We start from the raw sequence: 24,102 nt of genomic DNA on the forward strand, positions 1-24,102 counted from the left end.
AGATCAATGTAAGCGTGATTTTCACTCCTTCCGCTACAAAGAGTTTTTTTAGGCTTCAATCACTTACACAATGCTCCTAAAGCGCCAGACGCTAAATAAATTTTAGCGACGGAAGAAAAGTCACATTAACAGTTAACTTGAAAAGAGCCGGCAGTGAGACCCTGTTTCAAAATAAGGAATAAAAAAATAGGGCTAGGGTGTGTGGGGCTCATACAAGGGCACACTTGCTTTCGGAAGAAACTTAATATATAAAGTATGTAAAACTTTATAAATTGACGTTACAAAAGTTATGTTGACTTAAAGGAAAGTTTTTAATTGTGATCGATAAATTTAAGAAAATTGTGGTCCATAAACAATAGAAATAAACGGGGAAGGCAGAAGGGGATTTGAAAGGTTAGCCTAAGGGGCTTCCGTTTCAAGCTTTTCCGTTTCAAGGATTGAATTTTCAATGACTGAATTTTAACCAATGAGGTTATACAATTCCAGAACCGCTTCTCTTTCGGGCCAATCAGAGCGAAGCTACGTCTATAAATACGACTGCCCCGCGCTTGCCTTTGGTAGCCAGGAAACATGGCCCGCACGAAGCAGACGGCGCGCAAGTCGACGGGCGGCAAGGCCCCGCGCAAGCAGCTGGCCACCAAGGCGGCCCGCAAGAGCGCGCCGGCCACGGGCGGCGTCAAGAAGCCGCACCGCTACCGGCCGGGCACCGTGGCGCTGCGCGAGATCCGGCGCTACCAGAAGTCCACGGAGCTGCTGATCCGCAAGCTGCCGTTCCAGCGGCTGGTGCGCGAGATCGCGCAGGACTTCAAGACGGACCTGCGCTTCCAGAGCTCGGCCGTGATGGCGCTGCAGGAGGCGAGCGAGGCCTACCTGGTGGGGCTGTTCGAGGACACCAACCTGTGCGCCATCCACGCCAAGCGCGTCACCATCATGCCCAAGGACATCCAGCTGGCGCGCCGCATCCGCGGGGAGCGGGCCTAAGTGTTTGGGATCCTACCTATAAAGGCTCTTTTCAGAGCCACCTATGTTTTCAACAGAAGCAGCTGTACTAGCTTCGGCTATACTAGGATTTAGGACAGTAGGTCAGAGAAAACCTAGTGGTTGACAATGCCTGACCTTACCACGCGTCACCGCGGGTCGAACCTGGAAGCCCCGGTTCGCTACCAGCCAAGGCTGTGTTTACGCGCTCATTAGATCTGGACACCACGCCCGCCTGGTGGGCACGCTCGGGGTCCCCGCGCTTGGGAGGCTGAGACTGGAGGATCGCGCAGGTTAGAAGCCAGCCTAAACTCGCTTAAGAGACCCTGTTTCCAAATAAATATAAAATCCCCAGTAACAGAAACATACACACAATCTGGTAACCTCCCCATTATGTGGGGGGAAATTACTGTGAAGCTGAGTCTTGAAGACTAAAACCTTCAGGGTGTGGAGGCGAGTCCCTTTAAGAAAAATAGGGTCTTAACTATTTCGTCGTTAGGGATCGCGTAAAGCTGGTTTGTGACTTGATGCCTTCTTATTGCACAAGATAGCAAACCAGAATGGTTATTTTAAAAAGGGAACCTCGGTTTTTAGTGCGTTCGGGCATGGTGGCGCACGTTAGTAATCCCAGCTTTTGGGAGGTTGAGACCGGAGGATCGCGGTTTGCAGACAGCCTCAGCTACTTATGCCCTTTGAAGCTCACTGAGACTGTTTCACATGAAGAATAAAAAATAGAACTGGGGTGCAGCTCGGAAGTAGAACGCCCCTGGGTTCCATTCCCGGTTCTGCAAAAAAAGGGGGGGGGGGGGAGTACGGACTGGAATCCTCGTTGAAAAACCTTAGTAAAATGCAAATATAAGTACATCATTAGCCTATGTTTACTGCTTAAGAATCCTGTACACAAAAGTACGATTCAAAGTGGAAGAATAACAAAAAAGACCCCAAACAGGTGAAACTAGTGCTGTGTGTAATTTGCCGGTGGATGTGAAAAGGAACATTTTGATTGGCTAACATGACTTCTCCTCTAAGGACCACTAAGAAAGCGCCATCAGAATTATTTACATAGGCCCCGCCCCTCTATGACGACACTGTAGAAAGTTAACCAATGAAAACACGGTGCTCTGGAAGTCTTCATTTGCATACAGTCTCTATAAGTAACGCGTAAGCAGCCTGTTCGCCTGTAGTCGGCGATTGCCTTTTCTGAGTGCTGCGTTTCTTCGCGGAGAGAAAAAATGCCGGACCCAGCGAAATCTGCTCCTGCTCCCAAGAAGGGCTCCAAGAAGGCTGTGACAAAAGTGCAGAAGAAGGACGGCAAGAAGCGCAAGCGCAGCCGCAAGGAGAGCTACTCCGTGTACGTGTACAAGGTGCTGAAGCAGGTGCACCCCGACACGGGCATCTCGTCCAAGGCCATGGGCATCATGAACTCGTTCGTGAACGACATCTTCGAGCGCATCGCGGGCGAGGCGTCGCGCCTGGCGCACTACAACAAGCGCTCGACCATCACGTCGCGGGAGATCCAGACGGCCGTGCGCCTGCTGCTGCCCGGCGAGCTGGCCAAGCACGCCGTGTCCGAGGGCACCAAGGCCGTCACCAAGTACACCAGCTCCAAGTAAGGGTGCAAGAGGACGTGACCAACTACACCAAAGGCTCTTTTCAGAGCCACTTCATTTATCGAAGAAAGCGGCTGTAAACACTGAGGGGTGGTTGCCTTTTCCTCGGACGAGGTCTAGCCGTGGTTAGGGCGTAGTTGAGGAATTGCTGTAATGTGGCCGTGCACTATTGGCAGCTGGTCAGCCCTGAGCAGCACCAACCCATTGGTAGCCCAGGAGGTAGGTTTAGGAACCGTCCGGAGGGGTGGGGGTGGGGCAGTGCGGACCGGGGATGGCGTCATTACCCCTCCCCCAGCATGTATCCCTAGCGCCACGGATTTGAAAGTGATAGACTGGGATTTATTCTAGTGAGCCTGCCGGGTGTGGTGGCGCACCCTTGTGATCCCAGTGTTGGGAAGCTTGAGAGGATCTGCAGGTTCTGTGGCAAAGTTATAAAATAGGGCTAGGGGTTAGCTGGGAGGTAGGATGCTCCCGGATTCAATCCCCAGTACTAAGAAACAAAACACGGGAAGCCTTCAGTTCCCCTGCTTCCTACAACTGCTTTATCCTGATTAGGACTGTCATGGACTTTCTCCAATATAAATTCCTGGCCTAGGACTAGCCTCCCGTGAAAGTGCATCAGGGAAAGTGCCCCTATCCCCCGCGTTGAAGGGATATTTTACAATACCAGGGAGTATTATTGCATGATGTGGAAGGGCTGCTAGTGGTATCTAATGGGTAGAGGCCAGGAGTGCTGCTGAGCATCCCATAATGCACAGGACAGTCCCCCCAACACACACACACACAAACTGCCCGGCCTATAATGTTGACCTTGGTGTATGAGACCCTGGGCCCAAAGAACTCTATCCTTCAGATTTAATCCTTATTTTGGTCAAGCCTCCTTCAACCTTTCCCTACCAAAGTTACTGCTCTTTACTTCGGGAAAGCCAAACACTGCAGGCTTAGTGTGACTGCTTACAGGTCTTTTTCCCCCAGGTGGAGAACCTGTGTTCCTGTTCTGTAACAAACTCCTGATTGTAAAAATCACCAAGGTGCTTGCTTGTTAAGCATATCCCCAGGGCCTCCTGAAATGTGCTGACCTGGGGAGGTGATTTTCAGTGTTCTCAGGTGTGTTTAATAGGATTTGGAGGTAATCATTTGGCACCCATGTTAGGCCCTTAAATGTTAATTGGCTTGTGGGCCTGTTCGAGTCCTGTGTCCCCCCTCCCCCCATACTGGGGATTGAACCTAGAGTCTCATGCATGCGAGGTAAATTCTCTACCACTGAACTACATGCTCAGACCACAAATGTTATAAGAAAAGAAACAATTGGGCATAAGTGGAGATGAAACTTGTCATAAGCAAAAAGACAGTAGTTAGATGTGGAATGTGTTTCTGAAGACTCAGCTCAAAATTTGCATAATTTAGCTGGGCCTCTAATCCTAGTATTTGGGAGGCTGAGAGTAGAGGATTGCAAGTTCAAGGCCAGCGTCAGCATTTTAGAGAGACTCAACAACCTAGTGAGACCCTGTTTAAAAAACAAAACAAAACAAAGGGTTAGGGTATAGCTCAGAGGTAGAATGACCTGGGTTCAATCAATCCCCAGTACCAAAAATGAAAAACAAAACAAAACAAAAACTTATCCTGACAAAGGTTAGGTTGTTTTTTTGTTTTTTGTTTTTTTTTCCCCTAACCAGATAAATAAAATCTTAGGACAACAGGAAAATCTAGTGTACAAATCACTCGACAAGTTTTTTTGTTTTTTGTTTTTTGGGGTATGGGAGATTAAACCCAGGGGCTTCTACCTCTGAACTATAACCTCAACCCTATTTTACTTTTTTTTTTTTTTCTTTATAATTTTGAAACAGTCTCTCCGTTTCTGAGAGCCTCTTCAAGTTGCTTAGGCTGGCCTCAAGCCTTCAATTTTCCTGTCTCAGACTCCCAAGTACCTGTGGATCACAGGTATATGCCACCATGCACAGCCCACTTCACTTGATAAGCTTAAATTCATCCATTCTCGGTAAGTCTTGAGGAATTTACGTGACAACTTTGTGGTTAAATTCTGTTAGTACCTTTAAGCCGGGGGGGGGGGGCAGTGATACACACCTTTGATTCCAGTATTTGGGAGGCTGAGATGGGAGGATCAAAGTTTGAGATCAGCCTCAGCAATTTAGGCCCTCAGCAACTTTGTGAAACCCTCTCCATTAATAATAATAATAATAAAAAAGCTGGGGGTATAGTTCGAAGGTAGAATGCCTCTGCATTAATCTCCAGCACCACACACACAAAAAAACTAATAACTTTATAATATAGGAAGTCAAATTTACATCTGATTAGAAGTTGCATAAGCCAGGCGTGGTGGCAGGCCCTTGTAATCCCAGCATTGGGGAGGCTGACACTGGAGGTTTTTGCGGACAGCCTCAGCTACTTAGTGAAGCCCTTTGCAACTCAGTGAGACCCTGTTTCAAAATAAGAATAAAACAGGACTGGAGGTGTAGCTCGGAGGGAGAATGCTCCTGGATTCCATCCTGGAAAAAAAAGAAAAAAAGAATAAAGAAAAAAAAAAGTTGCAGAAAATATGCTATGGTTTTTCTTTTCTTTTTTGTTGGTGATTTCTTTCACTGGAAATTTTAGATTCTCAATTTGAGACATCTTTCCCTGGCCTTTTACTTGTAACTGCTAGACAAAAGGCCAGGGAAGATGACTCAGCTAAGACTGTCAAAATCAAGAAAGATTAGGTCATATTGGCATGATGCTGATACAGTCAGTGATATTGAGCCTGAAATCACTTACTTAATCAGGGAGGGGCTTAGTGATAAATTCACTGACCGCTGGGATTTCTTCATGTATTTGTGTCTCATAATCTGCTTCTCTAAAATGAAGGGAAGGGGCTGGAGTCATTGATTCCCAAGGCTGTCTGTAGCGTGGCACACTAGTCATCCCTCGGCTCTTAGGAGTCTGGGTGGTGTCTAGTCTGTTCTTCATGATGCCTCTGGGTTACTGAACTTTTATTACACATTTCCTTCTGATTTTTTAAAATTATTTTGCGGTACCGGGGATGGAACCCAGGGGCATTCTACCTCTGAGCTACACCCCCAGCCCTATTTTTTTTTTTAAATTTTGAAATAGGGTCTCACTGAGTTGTAAAGGGCCTCACTAAGTAGCCGAGGCTGTCCATGAACCGTGATCCTCCTGTCTCAGCCTCTGGAATGCTGAGATGACAAGCTTCTACCACCACACCTGGCTTGATTTTTAAAAAATCAACCCAAGTCAGTAGGATTGCAATTTTGAGGACAGCATCAGCAAATAATGAGATTCTAATCAACCTCATTTTCTTTCGATGATGATGATGATGAAGATGATGATTAATTATTATTGTGGTACTGGGGATGGAACCCACAGGCTTTCTACCTCTGGGCTATACTCCAAGACATACATATATATATATATATATATATATATATATATATATATAATTTTTTTTTTAAACAGGCTTTCACTAAGTTGTTGAGAGCTGCACTAAGTAGCTGAGGCTGGCTTTGAAACTGCATGATTCTCCTGTCTCAGCTCCCCAAGTACTGGGATTACAAGTGTGCACCACCACACCCAGCTTCAACCTCACTTTATTTTTATTAATTAATGAATGAATTAATTATTGTATGGTACTAGGGATGGAACCCAGGAGCATTCTACCTCTAAGCTACACCCCAGCCCTTTTAAAAAATATCTTTATTTTGAAATAGGGTCTCACTGAGTGAACCACGATCCTCTTGTCGAGGCTTCCCGATTGCTGGGATTATAAGCGTGTGCCATTACGCCCAGCTCAAGTCATTATTTTTTCTGAATGTGTGTGTGTGTGTGTGTGTGTGTGTGTGTGTACTGAGGATTGAGCCTGGGGGCATTCTACCTCTGAGCTATAGTCTTAGCTCTTTTTTTTTTTTTTTTTAAAAAAAAGGTCTTACTACTTGCTGAGGCTGTCCTTGAATCTACGATCCTTCTGTCTTAGCCTGCCAAGTACTGAGATTACTACAGGTGTGTGCCACCATGCTCAGCTTTTTTTCATGAGTTTTTTTTTTTTTTAAGTATTTGAGCTGTGTATGGTGGTATATGCTTGTAATCACAGTACTTGAAGGCTGAGACAGGAGGATCACAGCCAGTCTTAGCTACTTACTGAGGCCCTCCACAACTTAGTGAGACCCTGTTGCAAAATAAATAATAAAATAGGGTTGGAGGTATAGCTTGGAGGTAGAATGCCCCTAGGTTCAGTTCCTAGTAACACACACACACACACACACACACACACACACACACACACACACAGAATATTTAAAATGTAATTTTTTTCTTTTTTTCATAAGGTATTAGGTTTCGCTAACAGAAATAAGGGAAGCATTCTATGTGTGTGAGGGGATCTTGGGGATTGAACCCAGGGTATTCTACCTCTAAGCTATACTCTCAACCCTATTTTATTATTTTTATTTTGAAATAGGGTCTTTCTAAGTTGTTGAGAACCTCACTATAAGTTGCTGAGGCTAGCCTCAAACCTGCATTTCTCCTGTTTTAGCTTCCTTAGTACTGGGATTAAAGGTGTGTGTCCCTGCACCCAGTGGAAATTATTCTGTGTGTGTTTATGTGTTTGTTACTGGGGATTGAACTCAGGAGCATTCTGTCTCTGAGCTATACCCCAGGCCCTATTTTATTTTTTATTTTGAAACAGAGTCTCACTAAATTGCTGGGAACCTCATTAAATTTTTGAGGCTGGCCTGGACACAATGATCCTCCTACTTAGCCTTGCAGTACTGGGATTATGGGCATGTATTATTCTTTTTCTTATATGCTTTCATTGGTGCATTACAGTCTCACATCATAATGTAATTCATGTTGAGGCATGTACTATTCTTTTTTTTTTTTTTTTTTTTTTTTTTTTGCGGTGCCGGGGATGAAACCCAGGGGCATTCTACCTCCAAGTGACACCCCCCAGCCAGCCCTATTTTTTATTCTTTATTTTGAAATAGGGTCTCACTGAGTTTCAAAGGGCCTCACTAAGTAGTTGAGGCTGTCCGTGAACCATGATCCTCCTGTCTCAGCCTCCCAAATGCTGGGATTGCAAGTGTGCGCCACCACGCCCGGCCATGTACTATTCTTAAATAACTTTCCTCCCTGAAACAGTAAGTATGCATAGAGAAGTATACAATTTTAGGATTAACAGGAGAGCTAACCAAAATAAAACCAGGACTTAACATAGAAGAAAAAGGTAAGAAATTGTTTTCATTTTCTAAGGAAAGTTTATTTCATAGTATGATTGTGGGGATGTGCTTGAGAGGGGACATAATTGAAAAATCTTTATGGATTATTAGTACGCACACATCTTTTCTAATAGGGGAAAAAGTAAGAGTTACAAAGATTTCAAAAGCAAAGCCAACACACAAAAGGACCTGTGACTGTTCTTCCTGGTGTGAGGAGGTACCATATGGGTTACAAGCACCGACCGAGTCCTTTAGGTTGAGATCGTGGACGCAAATGTGAACCCTCTCAACACAGAGATATCAAGACAAATCCATCTGAAGACCCTTTGTGGTAGTAGAGAGGTGTTGTAACCTGTCCAGGCGAGAATAACTGTCCGCAGCCAATTATTCGTCCGTCAAGCCACACTTTATTGCAGGTTCGAACCTGGACCCAAGCACGTCTGACACAGCAGAATTAGCAAGGGCCCAGACTGTCATTTTTGAGGGTCTTACATACTGTCTTACAGGTTATTGTAAGTCATTTTTTTTACATCATTGGTGACGTTTTTACATTTCCCGTGTAACTTGTATGGACATTTTTTTAAGATAACGGGGGTAGGGGCAGAGGGTCTCTTATCTAGGGTATGTAGACAGGCTAAGCCTAGGCGATTACCTTGGGAATTTCTCCGGAAAGCAGCTTCCCGCTTGTAACTTTAAAATTTAAAACTTCAAGGAAGAACAAAGCTGTATAAACTTTTAAGCTTTTTGCTAATTAAACTTAACATTTTAAAACACTACACACTTTATTCTATGTTATTCTATTTTTATTAAATGCTATCTAATTATTGGCTATTATTTATTTACTAATTACCTATTATTTTATTAATTAGTAAAACACCTATTAATTAACACAGCACTCAAAACACAAAAATACATTATAACAGAGGGATGGTGTGTTTCCAAAGACTGCAGGTACGCCATTGTCTCGTGTGTTAGTAGCGTGGAGGCCATTGGGAGAGACCAGCCGGTGTGGGGCCCAGCTCTGCTCTTAGTAGTACAGCAAGGACATCTTTCCTTCCTTACTTCCTTTTTTATTCTTGCGGTACTGGGGATGGACCCCAGGGGCATTCTACCTCCAAGCTACACCCCCAGCCCTATTTTTTTATTCTTTATTTTGAAACAGGGCCTCAGTAAGTAGTAACTGAGGCTGGCTGCGAACTGTGATCCTCCTATCTCAGCCTCACAAATGCTGGGATTACAAGCATGTGCCACCACACCCGGCTCACTCCTTCCTCCCTTCCTCCCTTCCTCCCTTCCTCCCTTCCTTCCTTCCTTCCTTCTCTCTTTTTTCTTTCCCTCCTCCCTTTCTTTCTTTTCTCTTCTCGTCTTCTTTTTTGGTACTGGGTGTTACTGTTTGTGACGCGCTGTGGGCTCTTTTCCTCTATTCCAGTAGAATTTGTTGAATAGGGAAATTGAAACGGATAGGCAGCTCAGCTGTAACAAATGTTTTTTATTACAAAGTCAGTAAGAAAGAGATAGGGAAGAGAAAGAAAGCGACATGCCTGGCAGGCACACTGGAGAGCCCCAAAGTGGACCTCTGGCCTCCCCTCAGACCCCGGCCCTTAAGTCGAGTTTTCTCATTGGTGGTTTTTTTTTTTATTTTTTTATTTTTTTAATCAGTGTTCCTAGGGCAACTAAGAACTATTTTTAGTTTTAGGTTAGCAATTCATTTATTTTTTGTGTGATACTGGGAGTGGAACCCAGAGGCTTTCTACCTCCGGGCTACACTCCCAGATCTATTTTATACTTTATTTGGAAACAGGGTCTCACTAAGTTGCTGAGAGCCTCACTAAGTAGCCGAGGCTGGCCTCGAACCTGTGCGATCCTCCTGTCTCAGCCTCCCAAGTGCTGGGATTACAAGCGTGTGCCACCACGCCCGGCTAGCAACTCATTTTAGACAGGTGGTATCTTGTTGCTGGTCAGTGTACTAGTTAAGTGTAAGTATATATTATTTCTATCTCTGCTGTATCAGTTGCCCATTAATTGGAGGTGCTTTGAAGTAATATACTAAGCTTACATCCTGCATATCAAGGCTGGGCCACAAAGAAAAATAGGGTAACGGGTACCAATTATAGCTTGAATCTTATATATCAAGGCTGGGTCATGGAGGGAAGCAGGGAAGCAGAGCCCTAATCACAGCCAATCTCTCAGGGCAGAGCACAAGGCTCTTGTTATCTCCACAGCTTTTAAGATGTGCCACGCAGAGCTTCTTGTGCTCTTAGGCTTTTAATTGCATATATAATTAATTATTGTATAATTATATAAATATTATATAATCATATAAAATTGTAATTATAGAAGTATAATTATATACATTATAATTTGTAAAAATGAATATAAGTATAAAATTATATGTATTTATAAGTATATAATTATACTTATATAATTATATCCATCATATAATTATATAAACTATATAATTATATCAATTATATATTACATTATTATATTGCACGATAATTGAATATATATGCTAAAGTGTATATGTATATATATGTATGTATATGCTAAAAGCTCTAATTGCCTCTATATTCTTACTATGGGTTTAACCCAGGACCAGGATAAAAAGGGAGGTGGTAGGATTTGAAGTGTAGTAGGCAAAGCTATTGTTTTTCCTTTTTTCTTGTTTTTTTTTTGCCAGGCATGCCTGCCTGTGACACCCTTTTTACACGTGTGTGTGTGTGTGTGTGTGTGTGTGTGTGTGTGGAACTGGGGTGAAACCCAGGGGCTTTCTACCTCCGGGCTATACTCCCAGACCTTTTTTAAAATATATTTTATTTGGAAACAGGGTCTCACTAAGTTGCTGAGAGCCTCACTAAGTAGCTGAGGCTGGCTTCGAATCTGTACGATCCTCCTGTCTCAGCCTCCCAAGCTCTGGGATTAGAAGCGTGCGCCACCATGCCTGGCTCCTTTTACACTTTTATTGGAAACCATTACTGGGATAATTTCCCAATACTGGCACACTGGTGATTGAACCCAGGGACATTCTACCTCTAGACTATGCCTCTGAGCTGCACCCCCAGCCCTATTTTATTTTATTATTTTTAATGGCATAATTAGTGTTCTCAGAGTGTTATTAGGAGCTATTTCATCCATAAAGCAAAAGCACAGAGCTGTGCAAAAGTAATTATAAAACAATATGAGAAATACAGTCATGCACTGCATGACGACATTGAGACATTGCTGGTTGTACAGATACAGTGGTCTCCACATGAAATGGACCCGAAGAACGTCACCTGTAGCCATCAGCATGCTAGCACAATACGTTACCTGCATGTTTGTGACAGTGCTGGTGTATGATCAGATGAAAGCACAGGCGTACAGTCAGGCCCAGTACCCGACACTCAACGCTGGCAATGAAGCACTGTCACTGACCTATGTGCTTACTCTACTTTTACTGTGAATTGTTGTTTATTTGTTTATTTATTTATTGGTGGTACCGGGGATGGAACCCAGGGGCTTTCTACCTCCGGGCTATACTCCCAGACCTATTTTATATTTTATTTGGAAACAGGGTCTCACTAAGTTGCCGAGAGCCTCACTAAGTAGCTGAGGCTGGCTTCAAACCTGAGCTATCCTCCTGTCTCAGCCTCCTAAGTGCTGGAATTACAAGCGTGAGTCACCACGCCCGGCTTGAATTGTTATTTTAAAGTATATTCTTTCTACTCATTAAAAAACAAAGTGCTGTAAAACAGGGGGCAGCCTTACACTGGCAGCCGTCTCATGCAACTCACTTCATCAAGAGGCCACGTCCAGGGATAGACCTGTATCGTCGAGCTTTGTGTAAGAACACTCAGTGATGTTCACAAATGACAAAAATCACCTCTCCACGTGCTTCTCAGGAGGTCTCCCTGTCATTAAGCGACTGCATGTACAACGTTTTCGGCCATAGGGCCAGCTCCAAAGCATCAGTGTCAGCGGCTGCAGTGGCAGGGAGCCTGGAGACACAGTGCTCCAGTATCACCAGCCAGGAAGCTGCTCTCCCATCCTGGAGCCCGGAAGCCACTCCCATCACGGATGACAGAATCTCTTCCCACATCATGGAGGCCAGAAACTCCCTATTTTATTTTTTACTTGGAAACAGGGTCTTGCTCAGTTACAGAGGACCTTCCTAAATTGTTGAGGCTGGCCGTGAACCTGTGATCCTCCTGTCTCAACTTCCCAAATACTGGGATTATAAGGTGCATGCCTGAATTGCAATTTTGTGTGTGTGTGTGTGGGGGGGGGGGGGCTAAGAATGGAACCCAGGGGCATTCACCCTCTGAGCTATGTTTTATTCTTTTCTTTTGAATCCAGGTCTCACTGAGTTGCAGAGGGCCTCACTAAGTAGCTGAGGCTGTCCGCGAGCCACGATCCTCCAGTCTCAGCCTCCCGAATGCTGGGATGACAAGCGTGTGCCACCACACCTGGCTCTTGAATTGCAATTTTAAAGCCCAATTATCTCTCATTCCACTGTAAAATCTGTATCATGGCTCATAAGAGTAACTAAATTTTATTGTTATCCTATAAATCATTTGGTTTACATGAATTATTTCATTTAACTTTCTTTTTTACTTTTTAAATTTATTTATTTATTTATTTTGTGGTACTGGGCATAGAACCCAGGGGCTTTTCTACCTCCGGGCTATACTCCCAGACCTATTTATTTATTTATTTATTTATATATTGGTGGTACTGGGGGTGGAACCCAGAGGTTTTCTACCTCCGGGCTATACTCCCAAACCTTTAAAAAAATATTTTATTTGTAAACAGGGTCTCACTAAGTTGCTGAAAGCCTCACTAAGTAGCTGAGGCTGGCTTCAAACCCATGCAATCCTCCTGTCTCAGCCTCCCAAGCGCTGGGATTACAAGCATGTGCCACCACGCCCAGCCTTCATTCAACTTTCAAATATCATTGCCTCACAGGTTTTAATCATGTGTGTGTGTGTGTATATGTATATGTGTGTGTGTATGTGTATATGTGTGTGTGTGTGTGTGTGTGTGTGTGTGTGTGTTTTACTGGGATTAAACTCAGGAGCATTCTACCTCTGAGCTACACCCACAGCCTTATTTTATTTGTTATTTTTGAAGCAGGATCTCATTAAGTTGTGGAGGGTCTTAATACTTGCTGAGGCTGTCTTTGAACCTTCAAAGGCAATCAATCCTCTTGTCTCAGGTACTTAGTGAGGCCCTCTGCAAAAAAATAAAAGCCTCTTCCCTGGAACCCAGGACATTGCTTTGCTTTGCTTTTCTCTTTCCTCCTTTTTTTTTTTTTTTTTGGTGTGTGTGTGTGTGTGTGTGTGTGTGTTACTAGAGATTTTTGTGGTACTAAATTTTATTGTTATCATCCTATAAATCATTTGGCTTACATGAATTATGTAAGCCCAGGGGCATTCTACCTCTGAACTCTACCTCCAGCCCTACTTTTCATTATTTATTTTGAAACAGGGTCTCACTAAATTGCTGAGGGCCTCACTACTAGCTATGGCTGGCTTTGACTCTACGATCCTCCTGTCTCAGCCTTCCATGTACTGGGATTATAAGTATGCGCCACCATGTCTGGCTTCTTCCTTCCTTCCTTCCTTCCTTCCTTTTTTTTTTTTTTTGTACTAGGGATTGAATCCAGGTACCTTCTACCTCCTATACCCCCCCAACCATTTAAAATTCATATTTAAGTTAATCAACTTGCTTAGTTATGGGTACCAGGGATTGAACCCTAATTGAGAAGATGACTTAAAAATTTTTTTTGTAGTACTAGAGATGGAATCCAGGGGCATTCTACCTCCTAGCTGCATCCCAGTCCTTTAAATTTTTTATTGTAAAACAGGGTCTCACTAAGTAGCTGAGGCTTTGGCTAAATTACCGAGGCTGGCTTTGAACCTGAGATCCTCCTGTCTCCACCTCCCAAATACTGGGATTAGGGGCATGCACCACTATGCCTGGTTTATGCCATTGCTTTCTCAAAACCAAACTGTCAAACTGAGCATGGGGGCACAAGCCTGTAATCCCAGTACTTGGGAAGCCAAGCAAGATGATTTGAGGACAGTCTCAGCAGGCAGTGAGACACTCATCAATCTAGTGAGACCCTGGTTTAAAATAAAAATAAAGCTGAGGGTATAGCTCAGAGGTAGAAAGCCTCTGGGTTCAATCCCCAGTACAAAAAAAAAAAAAAAAGTTGAATTCTTAGCCAACACCATATTTGGGAAATTTATTGCGTGTGTGTGTGTGTGTGTGTGTGTGTGTGTGTGTGTGTGTGTGTTACTGGGGATGAAACCCTAGGGCATTCTACCTCTGAGCTACACCCCCAGCCCTTTTTTTATTCTTTATTTTGAAACAGGGTCACTAAATTACGGAGGGTTACGTAGCTGAGGCTGGCCACGAACCTATGATCCTCCTATCTCAGCCTCCCAAATACTGGGATTACAAGCATGAGCCACCACGCCGGCTGGGGAATTTATCTTTGTTCAGAAAACTTAAACCAATTCTAGTCTTAAGGACTTTCCTTCCCCATCAACTCTGTAACGTGTGGCTAGCTTTCCTTTTAACACATGCTTCTTCTCCATAATTCTTTTTTATCCTCTTTAAGTCTTAAGAAGTAAGGAGCACCTTGCTTGGTGTTCTGTAGAGGTGAAAAAGGAAGGCAGGAAGGGGCTTGTTACCCTTTGTGGAGTTTGACCCCGTATTTAGAAACAAAACAAGAAATGAGTGATAAAAGGTCAGCAAACAATTCTATTGGCTCCTATTTTATTGCAAATGTGCATTAAAAAGTCTCCACCCCAGACACCTAGAAGACATTCTAGAGTTCCAGATTCCCAACTTCCCAGCTGTCTGGGGGTGAGGGTGAGGGGGTCTCCTGCTTTCCATTGCTAAACTTGCATTTTTCTTAGGATTAGTTTTTATACGGTTGCATCTATAAGACTGATAATAATTTCTTAAGATTCTGACTATACTATTTACAATAACTCACAAAAATGAAGGCTGTAGGAATAAACCTAGCAATGCTTCTAGAGGAAACACTGTAACACTGTTGTGAGACATTAACAATGACAAAGAGATTGTTTTTGTCATGAATTGGAGACGTGGACAGTGTAACGTCCATCCTCCCCTTTCCAGGAACTTCCCAAAAGAGTGCTACAGATGTAGGGCAGCTCCTTTCCTGATCAGATATTTACTTATTTTGCAGAACTGGGGATTGAACCCAGAGGCAGTCTACTCTGAGCTATACCTCCAGCCCTATTTTTCCTTTTTTATTTTTGTTATTTATTTCTTATTTATTTTTTTGTGGTGGAACCCAGAGGCATTCTACCTCCAAGCTACACCCGCAGTCCTATTTTTCATTCTTTTTATTTTTTGAAACAGGGTCTCACTGAGTTGGGAAGGGCCTCGCTAAGTAGCTGAGGCTGTCCAGGAACTGATCCTCTGGTCTCTGCCTCCTGGATGCTGGGATTACAAGTGTGTCCACCATACCCGGCTTATTTTTAATTTTAAACAGGGCCTCACTAAATTGCTGAGGGCCTTACCAAGTAGCTGAGAACCTGTAATCCTCCTCTCTCAGCCTCCCAAGTACTGGATTACAAGTGTTTGCCACCATGTCTGGCTCCAAATCAAATATTCTCATGAGAATTTGATATAGTTGATCACTGTGTGTGTGGGGAGGGGTAATGAGGATTGAACCCAGGGATATTCTACCTCCAAGCTATATCGCCTGCCCTTTTTAACTTTGAAACAGGGTCTTGCTAAATTGTTGAGGCTGGCCTTTACTTGTGATCCTCCCGTCTCAGCCTCCCAAGTACAGGGATTGGGATTTGGGGACCACGCGGCGCTGGCCGCCTGCATCCCTGACTGCCACGCATCATATCCCCTGCTGCCACGTCTACACACCGCCAACGTCTGGCGTGCCTCAAGGCTGGCCTCAGACCCTTTAGGGTGTTCTGTGTTCTTTCCTCTAGTCTCCGCCTCTAATACTGCATACCTAGATAAGTTGTATGATTGTCAATTTTCTCTTTCCAGGATTCTTCCCGAGTTTAACCCACATACTACTGCTTTCACCGTTGCATGATGTCTACTGGGATTCTTGTTTGGTTGTTGTTTTTTATTTGTTTTGGTTTTGGTTTTGGTTTTGGAGGTGGAATCCAGGGGCCTTCTACCACCAGGTTTTACCTTCAGCCCTGTTTTATGTTTAATTTGATAACAGGGTCTCGCTAAATTGCCGAGGTTGACTTCGAACCTCTGGTCTCAGCCTCTCTGGGATTACAGGTGTGCGGCGCCACGCCCACCTCCCCCTGGGATTCTTGGCCACGCCCACCGCCTCCCGGGATTATTAGTCACGCCCACCTCACGGGATTCTTAGCCACGCCCACAGCCTCCCGGGATTATTAGCTACGCCCACCCCTCACGGGATTGTTAGCCAGGGTCCAGCACAAACCTTTTGTTCCTTGCTCCAGTTTCCCTTCTCCAGCCAATTTCCTCCTTCCAGGCTGAGTCAATGGAACGTTTACTGCTATGGGACAGTCACACTTCCCCATTCTCCTCTTCCTCATAATCAAATCAGAAAGCTTTGCTGATGCTTCCCACAAAACAGATTGCTTGAGCAACCATCTCTCTCTCTCTCTCTCTCTCTCTCTCTCTCTCTCTCTCTCTCCCTCTCTCTCTTTCTCGGTACTGGGGATGGAACCCACGGGCATTTGACCTCCAAGCTACACACCCCCAGCCCTATTTTTTATTCTTTATTTTGAAGCAGGATCTCACTGAGTTGCAGAGGACCTCACTAAGTAGCTGAGGCTGCCCGGGAACTGTGATCCTCCGGTCTCAGCCTCCCGAATCCTGGGATTACAAGCGCGCACCACCACACCCGGCTTTATTTTTTATTCTTTACTTTGAAACAGGGTCTCACTGAATTGCAGAGGGCCTCACTAAGTAGCTGGGGCTGTCCACGAACTGTGATCCTCCTGTCTCAGCATCCCAAATGCTGGGATGACAATTGTGTACCACCATGCCCAGCAGCAACCACTTCTCAAGGGCTCCACTGCTGCCATGCTGAGCCTGGCTGCCGTTCTCTTCCCTGGATTCCATGGTTGCCCTTTGACAGCCCTGGGTCTGTCTCCAACTAAGCCTGGTGTCGACTGCCAAGCCCTCCCAGCTATTCCCAGGCCTAGAAGTATTGGGTAGATCTGAGTTTATCTTTGGTGCCTATGAGGGGAAAATCCCCAAATCATGAAGGCACCGAGCCTTCTCAGATTAAGGCCTCTGAAATGGGCCTGGGCTCCTGTAGGAGAAACTCCCGGGGGCTCTGAATGAGTTTGGGGTTCTCCATACCAAGTCTGGAAGGTGAGAAATGATCCCTAACTGACCCACCTCCTCCTGCCCAGCTGCCTGTTCTGCTCAACATCTGTCCACTCTGGGGCCTTGTGCTGCTTCTTGGAAGGCACGGGGGTGACTGGACAGGCCCAAGACCCTCACAGTGAAGCCTCAGGAGGTCCAAGACACTACACTTTGTAATGGCACAGTGGGTCCTTTTCCTTAATTCACACACGTTTTTTGAACTGAGAAATTAACTGATAAACAGATTGGTTGTAGCTCTTAAGCCAGTTTTTATTAGAAGCAAGCAAGAAAGAAAAAGCAGCATGCGGGAGAGAAACTCACCGGAGAACCCCAAAAGAAACTCTCCCTCCCACTGGACCTCTGTCTCTCAAATACAGCTTTGTATGTTACCATGGCAACTCGGCTAGTAACTCTCTTCTCCATTGGAGCAGGTGGTACTCTCTTGTGTGCGGGTTGCCCACTTACTTAGCTGCTAAAACAGGTACTGAGAGTTTGCTTTCCCTATCTTTGTTGTACCTGCTGCCTACCAATTAGGGATGCTTTGAAGTAGCTTATGGATTTTACACCCCACATTCCAAGGCCGGGTCACAGAGAAAGGAGAGAGAGGTAGGTAGTCATCGCAGCTGATGGAGCTGTGTATCAACTCTGAGGCTAGTTTTAAGATGTGCCCAGTAGAGCTATGTGTGATTCCAGGACTTCTAATAAGGCTACATTTTTATAACAGGTTTTAATTTTCTTTCTAAAGCTTTGGGATGCTTTTTTGTGCTTTTATTGGTGCATTATAGTCTCACATAATGTAAATCGTGTTGACAGTGACATACTTGATGTCAAGCAGGGGGCAGTGCCCCCTGCTTCTCCATTTCCTTCCCAATACAGAGTACTCAGATTGACACTAGTATATATTCATATGTAAACACATAGGCCATGGTAGTATTTCAGTGAATGAACCTCAGTCTTCCTCCTCCCCTCCCCTTACATCTCCTCTCTGGCTCCACTGTGGTCGCTATTATCTGGAGTCCCCCTTATATCCCAGCTACTCCCTATCCTGCATATATTAAAGAAAACACAAGACCCTTTGCTCTCTGTGATTGGCTAGTCTCACTTAACATAATGTTCTCCAGGTCCTTCCATTTTCTTGCAAATAGAAACGCAAATTAAAATCACACTGAGATTTCATCTAACTCCAATCAGAATGGCAATTATAAAGAAGTCAAATAGCTGGGCACATGGTGGTTCACATTTGTAATCTCAGTACCTGGCAGACTGAGACAGGAGGATCGCAGGTTCTAAACCTGCCTTAACAACTTGGTGGAACCCTCTGCAACTTCGTGAGATCTTGTTTACAAATAAGAAATAAAACTGAGCCAGGCAAGAAATAAAACTGAGCCGGGCGTGGTGGCGCACGCTTGTAACCCCAGCATTCGGGAGGCTGACACCGGAGGATCGCGGTTCACGGACAGCCTCAGCTACTTAGTGAGGCCCTCTGCAACTCAGTGAGACCTGGTTTCAAAATAAAGAATAAAAAAAATAGGGCAGGGGGTGTAGCTCAGAGGTCAAATGCCCCTGGGTTCTATCCCCAGACCCGCAGAAAGAAAAGAAAGAAAGAAAGAAAATTGGGCTGGGGGTTTAGTTCAGAGGTAGAATATCTCTGGGTTCAATTCCCAGTCTCTCTCTCTCTCTCTCTCTCTCTCTCTCTCTCTCTCTCTCTCTCTCTCTCTCACACACACACACACACACACAGTCAAATATTGAGGCTGTGGAGAAATAGGAACTCTTCTACTCTGTTGGTGGGATTGCAAAGTAGTTCAGCCACTATGGAGATCCGTAGGGAGATTCCTTAGAAAACTGGGAATCGCCTGGTGTGGTGGTGCACTTGTAATCCCAGCGCTTGGGAGGCTGAGACAGGAGGATCATACGGGTTTGAAGTCAGCCTCAGCTACTTAGTAAGGCTCTCAGCAACTCAGTAAGACCCTGTTTCCAAATAAAGTATAAAACACATCTGGGAGTATAGCCCGGAGGTAGAAAAGCCCCTGGGTTTCACCCCCAGTACCACCACCAAAAAAAAAAGAAAAAGAAAACTGGGAATGGATCCACCATGATTCGGCTATACCACTATCTTTCCAAAGGATGAAGCCAGAGAACTACAGTAATATATGAATAGCCATGTTCATATGTTCATAGCAGCACAATTCACAATAGCCAAATTATGGAACCAACCTAGGTGTCCATCAACAGATGAATGGATTACAAAACTATGGGAAACACACACACAATGGGATTCTACTCAGCAATCAAGAAGAACAAAATTATTTCTACGTTTTAAAGCTCTGATAGTCTCTCCATTCTTAGTCTGGGTTAACACGGGGCGAAGGCGGGGCGAGGAAGCTCTGCATGTCTCTTGCTGCAGCAGAACTCGGGCTTCGACCTGAATCCAGAACAAAGAAAGACCCCTCTCCCCCGCCCCAAGCGCCCGACCCACCTCCACCCGCCAGCTGCACCCGAGGCTCCGGGCCTGCTTCTCAGCCCTACGCTCTCTCCTCCGGGATAGGCTGGTCCTGGATCCTTGCTCCTTGCTGGTTCTGCTGACTCGGGGTCCTTTGCCGGCTCCGACGGCGGAAGGCAGCTTGGTTGTCTATGCTGGACTGGGTCCGCGCGGCCGCCTCGCACTCTGAACCAGCTCCCTGCTGCAGAGCCGCCCTCTCCTTCCCGGTCCCCGGCAGGACGCCCCAAGGTCCTGCAGCAGCCCCAGAGGAGACGGCGGCGGAGACTGCAATTGCCATCGCTGCCGCCAGGGGGCGCCGCGCCGGCCGCCGGGCCCGGGGATTGGAGTCAGCTGCGCGGGGAGGGCTGCGAGCCGGGGCCCGCCCAGCATCCCGCGATGCAGCCACCTGCCGCAGGTTCTCGCACCGGCTCGCCCAGAATGAACAATAACGCGGGGGCTTGGGGGCTGCCCATGAGTTGCCTACAGCTCCCCGAACCGGGGCAAATCGGACACGCACGACCTGTCCCTCTCCCAGCGCCTGCCGCTGCTGCAGCTGAGCCACACTGAAAAAGCACACACTTTCTCCCGGGGCTTAGGGGAGAGTTGTGAAGAGTCCGCCTCTCCACGGCGGATGGGGCTCCCCAGGCGCGCCGAGGCCGCAGTGCATATAGGCGGCCACAAGGAGGCGCCATTGTCCAACCACGAAACGCGCTGCCGCCTGCAGCTTCCTGGGGCGCGGGGGCCCCCTGGTGTGTCTATTCTAGAGCAGGTTCTAGCCCTAGTTCGGTATTGAGCTCAAAATAGTGCATTAGTGACCGCCAAGTAGGTTATTTACAATGGAATCTACTAACAGAAATGATCAGTAAACGACAGAAAGCCGATTTGCAAACAAGTAAAAAAAAATGTTTATACAGATTTACAGTATCCAGTACTTTTCTTTTGGGGGCAAAAACTAACGGAACAGAATTTCTAAAATTATTCAAGAAAATATGAAACACTGCCTGCAATAGATTCCTTTGACTTGAAGATGTAGTGTTGATCTGTCAGAAGTGAGAGAAGTTTTCATCTTTCTAAAATCATGCAACTGAGAATAGGTTGGAAGAGATACCAAAAACAGAAAGTAGAACTGGGGGTGTGGTGTGGAGGTAGAATACCACTGTGTCCAATCCCCAGTAACACACACACACACACACACACACACACACACATACACACACACACCTCTTGGAAGCCAGTTGGTATTTCCCAGCATGCTTTTTACATATGCCCCATGCTTTTTAAGAGAACATTATGCTGTGTCCACAGTATTTCCAGCTTTTCTCCGTATGCAAACCATCAGATTTGACATCCTCTTTCTGGATGAGCAGAGCTATGTAAATCTGACCGTTTAGTCAGAAGTGGAAGTATTGAGTGTCCCTTCTGGGATGAAACAGCCCATTCCTGTTTTGAGATGTCCCCAGCCTCTTCCTCACTCTGACACAGCCGCGCATCACTAGCCCTCTTATCTCTGGTTTAACCGGAATGAACAGCTAACTTTTGTTGTTTCAAGATGCTGAAACTATGGCGTTGAATGTTACCCAGCCCATCCCGACACAGCGGGTCCACGTGTGCATAGAGCAGATGCATATATGTGTTTCCTAGAAGAAATAAAGTACCGTTAATATCATTATTATGCTAATAGTTACATATTCATGTGCCAGTACGTCTTACACTGTTTGCCTTGCTTTCATGAGATTTTCCTTTAGGAGCTAAGTGGGGTATTTGTTTGTTTTTGTGGTACTGGGGATGGGTCCAAGGCACATTCTACCTCTGAGCTACACCCCCAGCCCTATTTTTTTATTCTTTATTTTGAAACAGGGCCTCACTAAGTAGCGAAGGCTGGCCGTGAACCTGCAATCCTCCTGTCCCAGCCTCGCAAATACTGGGATTACAAGCATGTGCCACCGCACTGGGCGGCCAAGTGTTTTTTAAATAATTTAAGAGGCAGCCAGGCTGGGAGTGCTTGCTAATAATCCCAGTTGTTGGAAGGCTAAGACAAGAGGATTGCAAGGTTCATAGTGTGTGTGTGTGTGTGTGTGTGTGTGTGTGTGTGTGTGTGTGTGTGTAACTGGGAATGGAATCCAGGAGAATTCTATTTCCAAGCTACACTCCCAGCCCTATTTTTTATTTTATTTTATTTTGCGGGTCTGGGGATGGAACCCAGGGACATTCTACCTCCGAGCTACACCCCCTGCTCTGTTTTTTATTCTTTATTTTGAAACAGGGTCTCACTGAGTTGCAGAGGGCCTCACTAAGTAGCTGAGGCTGTCCGCGAACCGCGATCCTCCTGTCTCAGCCTCCTGAATGCTGGGATTACAAGCGTGCATCACCACGCCCGGCTGGTTTCACTTTTTTTTTTTTTTTGGTGGTACTGGGGTTCCTAGTTCCTGGAAGCTCTTCTACCTCCGGGCTACACTCCCAGACCTATTTTTATTCTTTTTTTATTTGGCAAAAGGGTCTCTTAAGCCAGCGCGGCTGGCTTCGAACCTGCGCGATCCTCCTGCCTCCGCCTCCCAAGCGCGGGGATTTACAAGCGTGCGCCACCACGCCCGGCTGGTTTCACATTTTTAAAAAGAGTAAACTGGGGCTGTTGGGGCTGTAGGTGCAGCTAAGAGTTAGGATGCTCCTGGGTTCAATACCTAGTTACCTCACGTGTGCACGCGCGCACACACACACACACACACACACACACACACTGAAAGAGATTTAAATTCTGCCCCGCTTCTCTATCATGCACTAGCATTAGAGTATCTGAATCTGGACTAACATTCTTTTCTAATACCTAGCTCTGCCCCAAATCTCCCTAAACAAGAAAGGGGAAAACCACAGGGACTTGTGTTTCTGTCTGTGTGTCTGTCCCTGCTTCGGATCTCCATGAGGTTGTCCCACTGCCCTCTCTGCCCTGGTGCTGGGCTTCAACAAAGGCCCAGAGAGATGCAGCGAGCAGACCACGGACTGAAACCCGGAGCCCAAACCAACCTTTCCTCCTCTGAAGTATTCTTGGCAGGTATTTCGTCCCAGCGACAAAGCGACCCACACAGGGACATGCAGGGCGGTGGATGTTACCGGTGATCTCCACCACGTGGACGCAGGATAGAGATGAAGCCGGAAGGATCCTTGCAGAGAAGCTGCATGGTAAACCCCAGACCCTAAGGTCGCCTTGCTACATTTGTTATGCTCCCCAAGCCCAAGATTCTGGCCAAGTCTTATTCACATTATTTCAGTTTTTATATCATCTATATCATAGAGTAGTAGGAAAGCAACATTGAGTAGTAAGTGACATAGTCATTCCAGGCATGTTACCCTGTTCTCAGAAATAGACTATTTTCCAAACGACCTTATAGGGTGATCAGACTAGACCTGACTTCCAACTGCTTAAAGATCTACTCTAAGCCGGACCTGGTGGCGCACGCCTGTAATCCCAGTACTTGGGAGGCTGAGACCGGAGGATTGCGGTTCGTGGACAGCCTCAGCCACTTAGTGAGACCCTCTGCAATTTGAGAGCCTGTTTCAAAATAAAGAATAAAAAATTGGGCAGGGGGTGTAACTTGGAGGTCAAATGCCTCTGGGTTTCATCCCCAGACCCGCAAAAACAAACAAACAAACAAACATACAAAAGATCTACTCTAGCTGGGCGTGGTGGCGCACACCTGTAATCACAGTACTTGAGAGGCTAAGACAGGAGGATCACAGGTTCAAGGACAGCCTCAGCAAGTAGTGAGACTCTCATCAACCTAGCCAGACCCTCTTTCCAATAAGAAGTAAAATCGGGCCGGGCATGGTGGCGCACGCTTGTAATCCCAGCATTCGGGAGGCTGAGACAGGAGGATTGTGGTTCACGAACAGCCTCAGCTACTTAGTGAGGCCACTCACAACTCAGTGAGATCCTGTTTCAAAATAAAGAATAAAAAATAGGGCTGGGGTGCAGTTTAGAGGTAGAATGTCCCTGGTTTCCATCTCCAGTACCACCACTATCACCACCAAAAAAAAGAAAGAAAGAAAATCGGGACAGCAGAGTCTGAGTGGAGGGTGCCTCTATTTCCAAGATGTCAGACTCTGAGACTTCTCCCGAAGACAAAACGAACAACGTTCACTGAGGAGCATCTGAAAGATTTGAATCTCTTTTTCTAAAAGAAACCCTACGCAGTCTACAGCCTCAACACAGAGATGGCCTCAGACATGAACCTCGATCCAACAGTACAGCAGACCACAGAGCAAAGAATCACAGAGGAAACTCAAGAAAGAGAAATGCAGTGTTCAGCAAAAGCAAAAACTCCATTATCAGCGGCAGTGACGCTGCCCCCAGCAGTTGCCCGAGGCTGAAGGCTGGACCAGCCCTCCGAGAGAAATGTGGACACGCCATCCTGACCCCCGAGGACCCCTACCCTGTTGCTCTGATTTATACAAAGCAAGGGATCCCATCGCGCCC

At 45.7% G+C, this 24,102-nt stretch overlaps 2 protein-coding genes across 2 annotated transcripts; both read left to right on the plus strand.

Annotated features, from left to right (window-relative positions):
• Positions 1-570: 570 nt before the first annotated feature.
• On the plus strand, positions 571-981 carry LOC308259653 (histone H3.2; the record flags this gene model as incomplete). The annotated part of the gene is made up of 1 exon (XM_080690819.1): positions 571-981. One exon carries the CDS (start codon positions 571-573, stop codon positions 979-981), a length of 411 nt encoding a protein of 136 aa, XP_080546945.1.
• A 1,229-nt stretch (positions 982-2,210) lies between these two features.
• Positions 2,211-2,591, plus strand: LOC308261359 (histone H2B type 2-F; the record flags this gene model as incomplete). Its single annotated transcript, XM_080693213.1, has 1 exon — positions 2,211-2,591. The coding sequence occupies one exon, from the start codon at positions 2,211-2,213 to the stop codon at positions 2,589-2,591; it is 381 nt and encodes a 126-aa protein (XP_080549339.1).
• Between the last annotated feature and the right edge of the window lie 21,511 nt (positions 2,592-24,102).

The sequence above is a fragment of the Muscardinus avellanarius genome (assembly GCF_963383645.1).
Source record: "Muscardinus avellanarius genome assembly, chromosome: 3".
Classification (NCBI taxonomy): Eukaryota; Metazoa; Chordata; class Mammalia; order Rodentia; family Gliridae; genus Muscardinus; species Muscardinus avellanarius.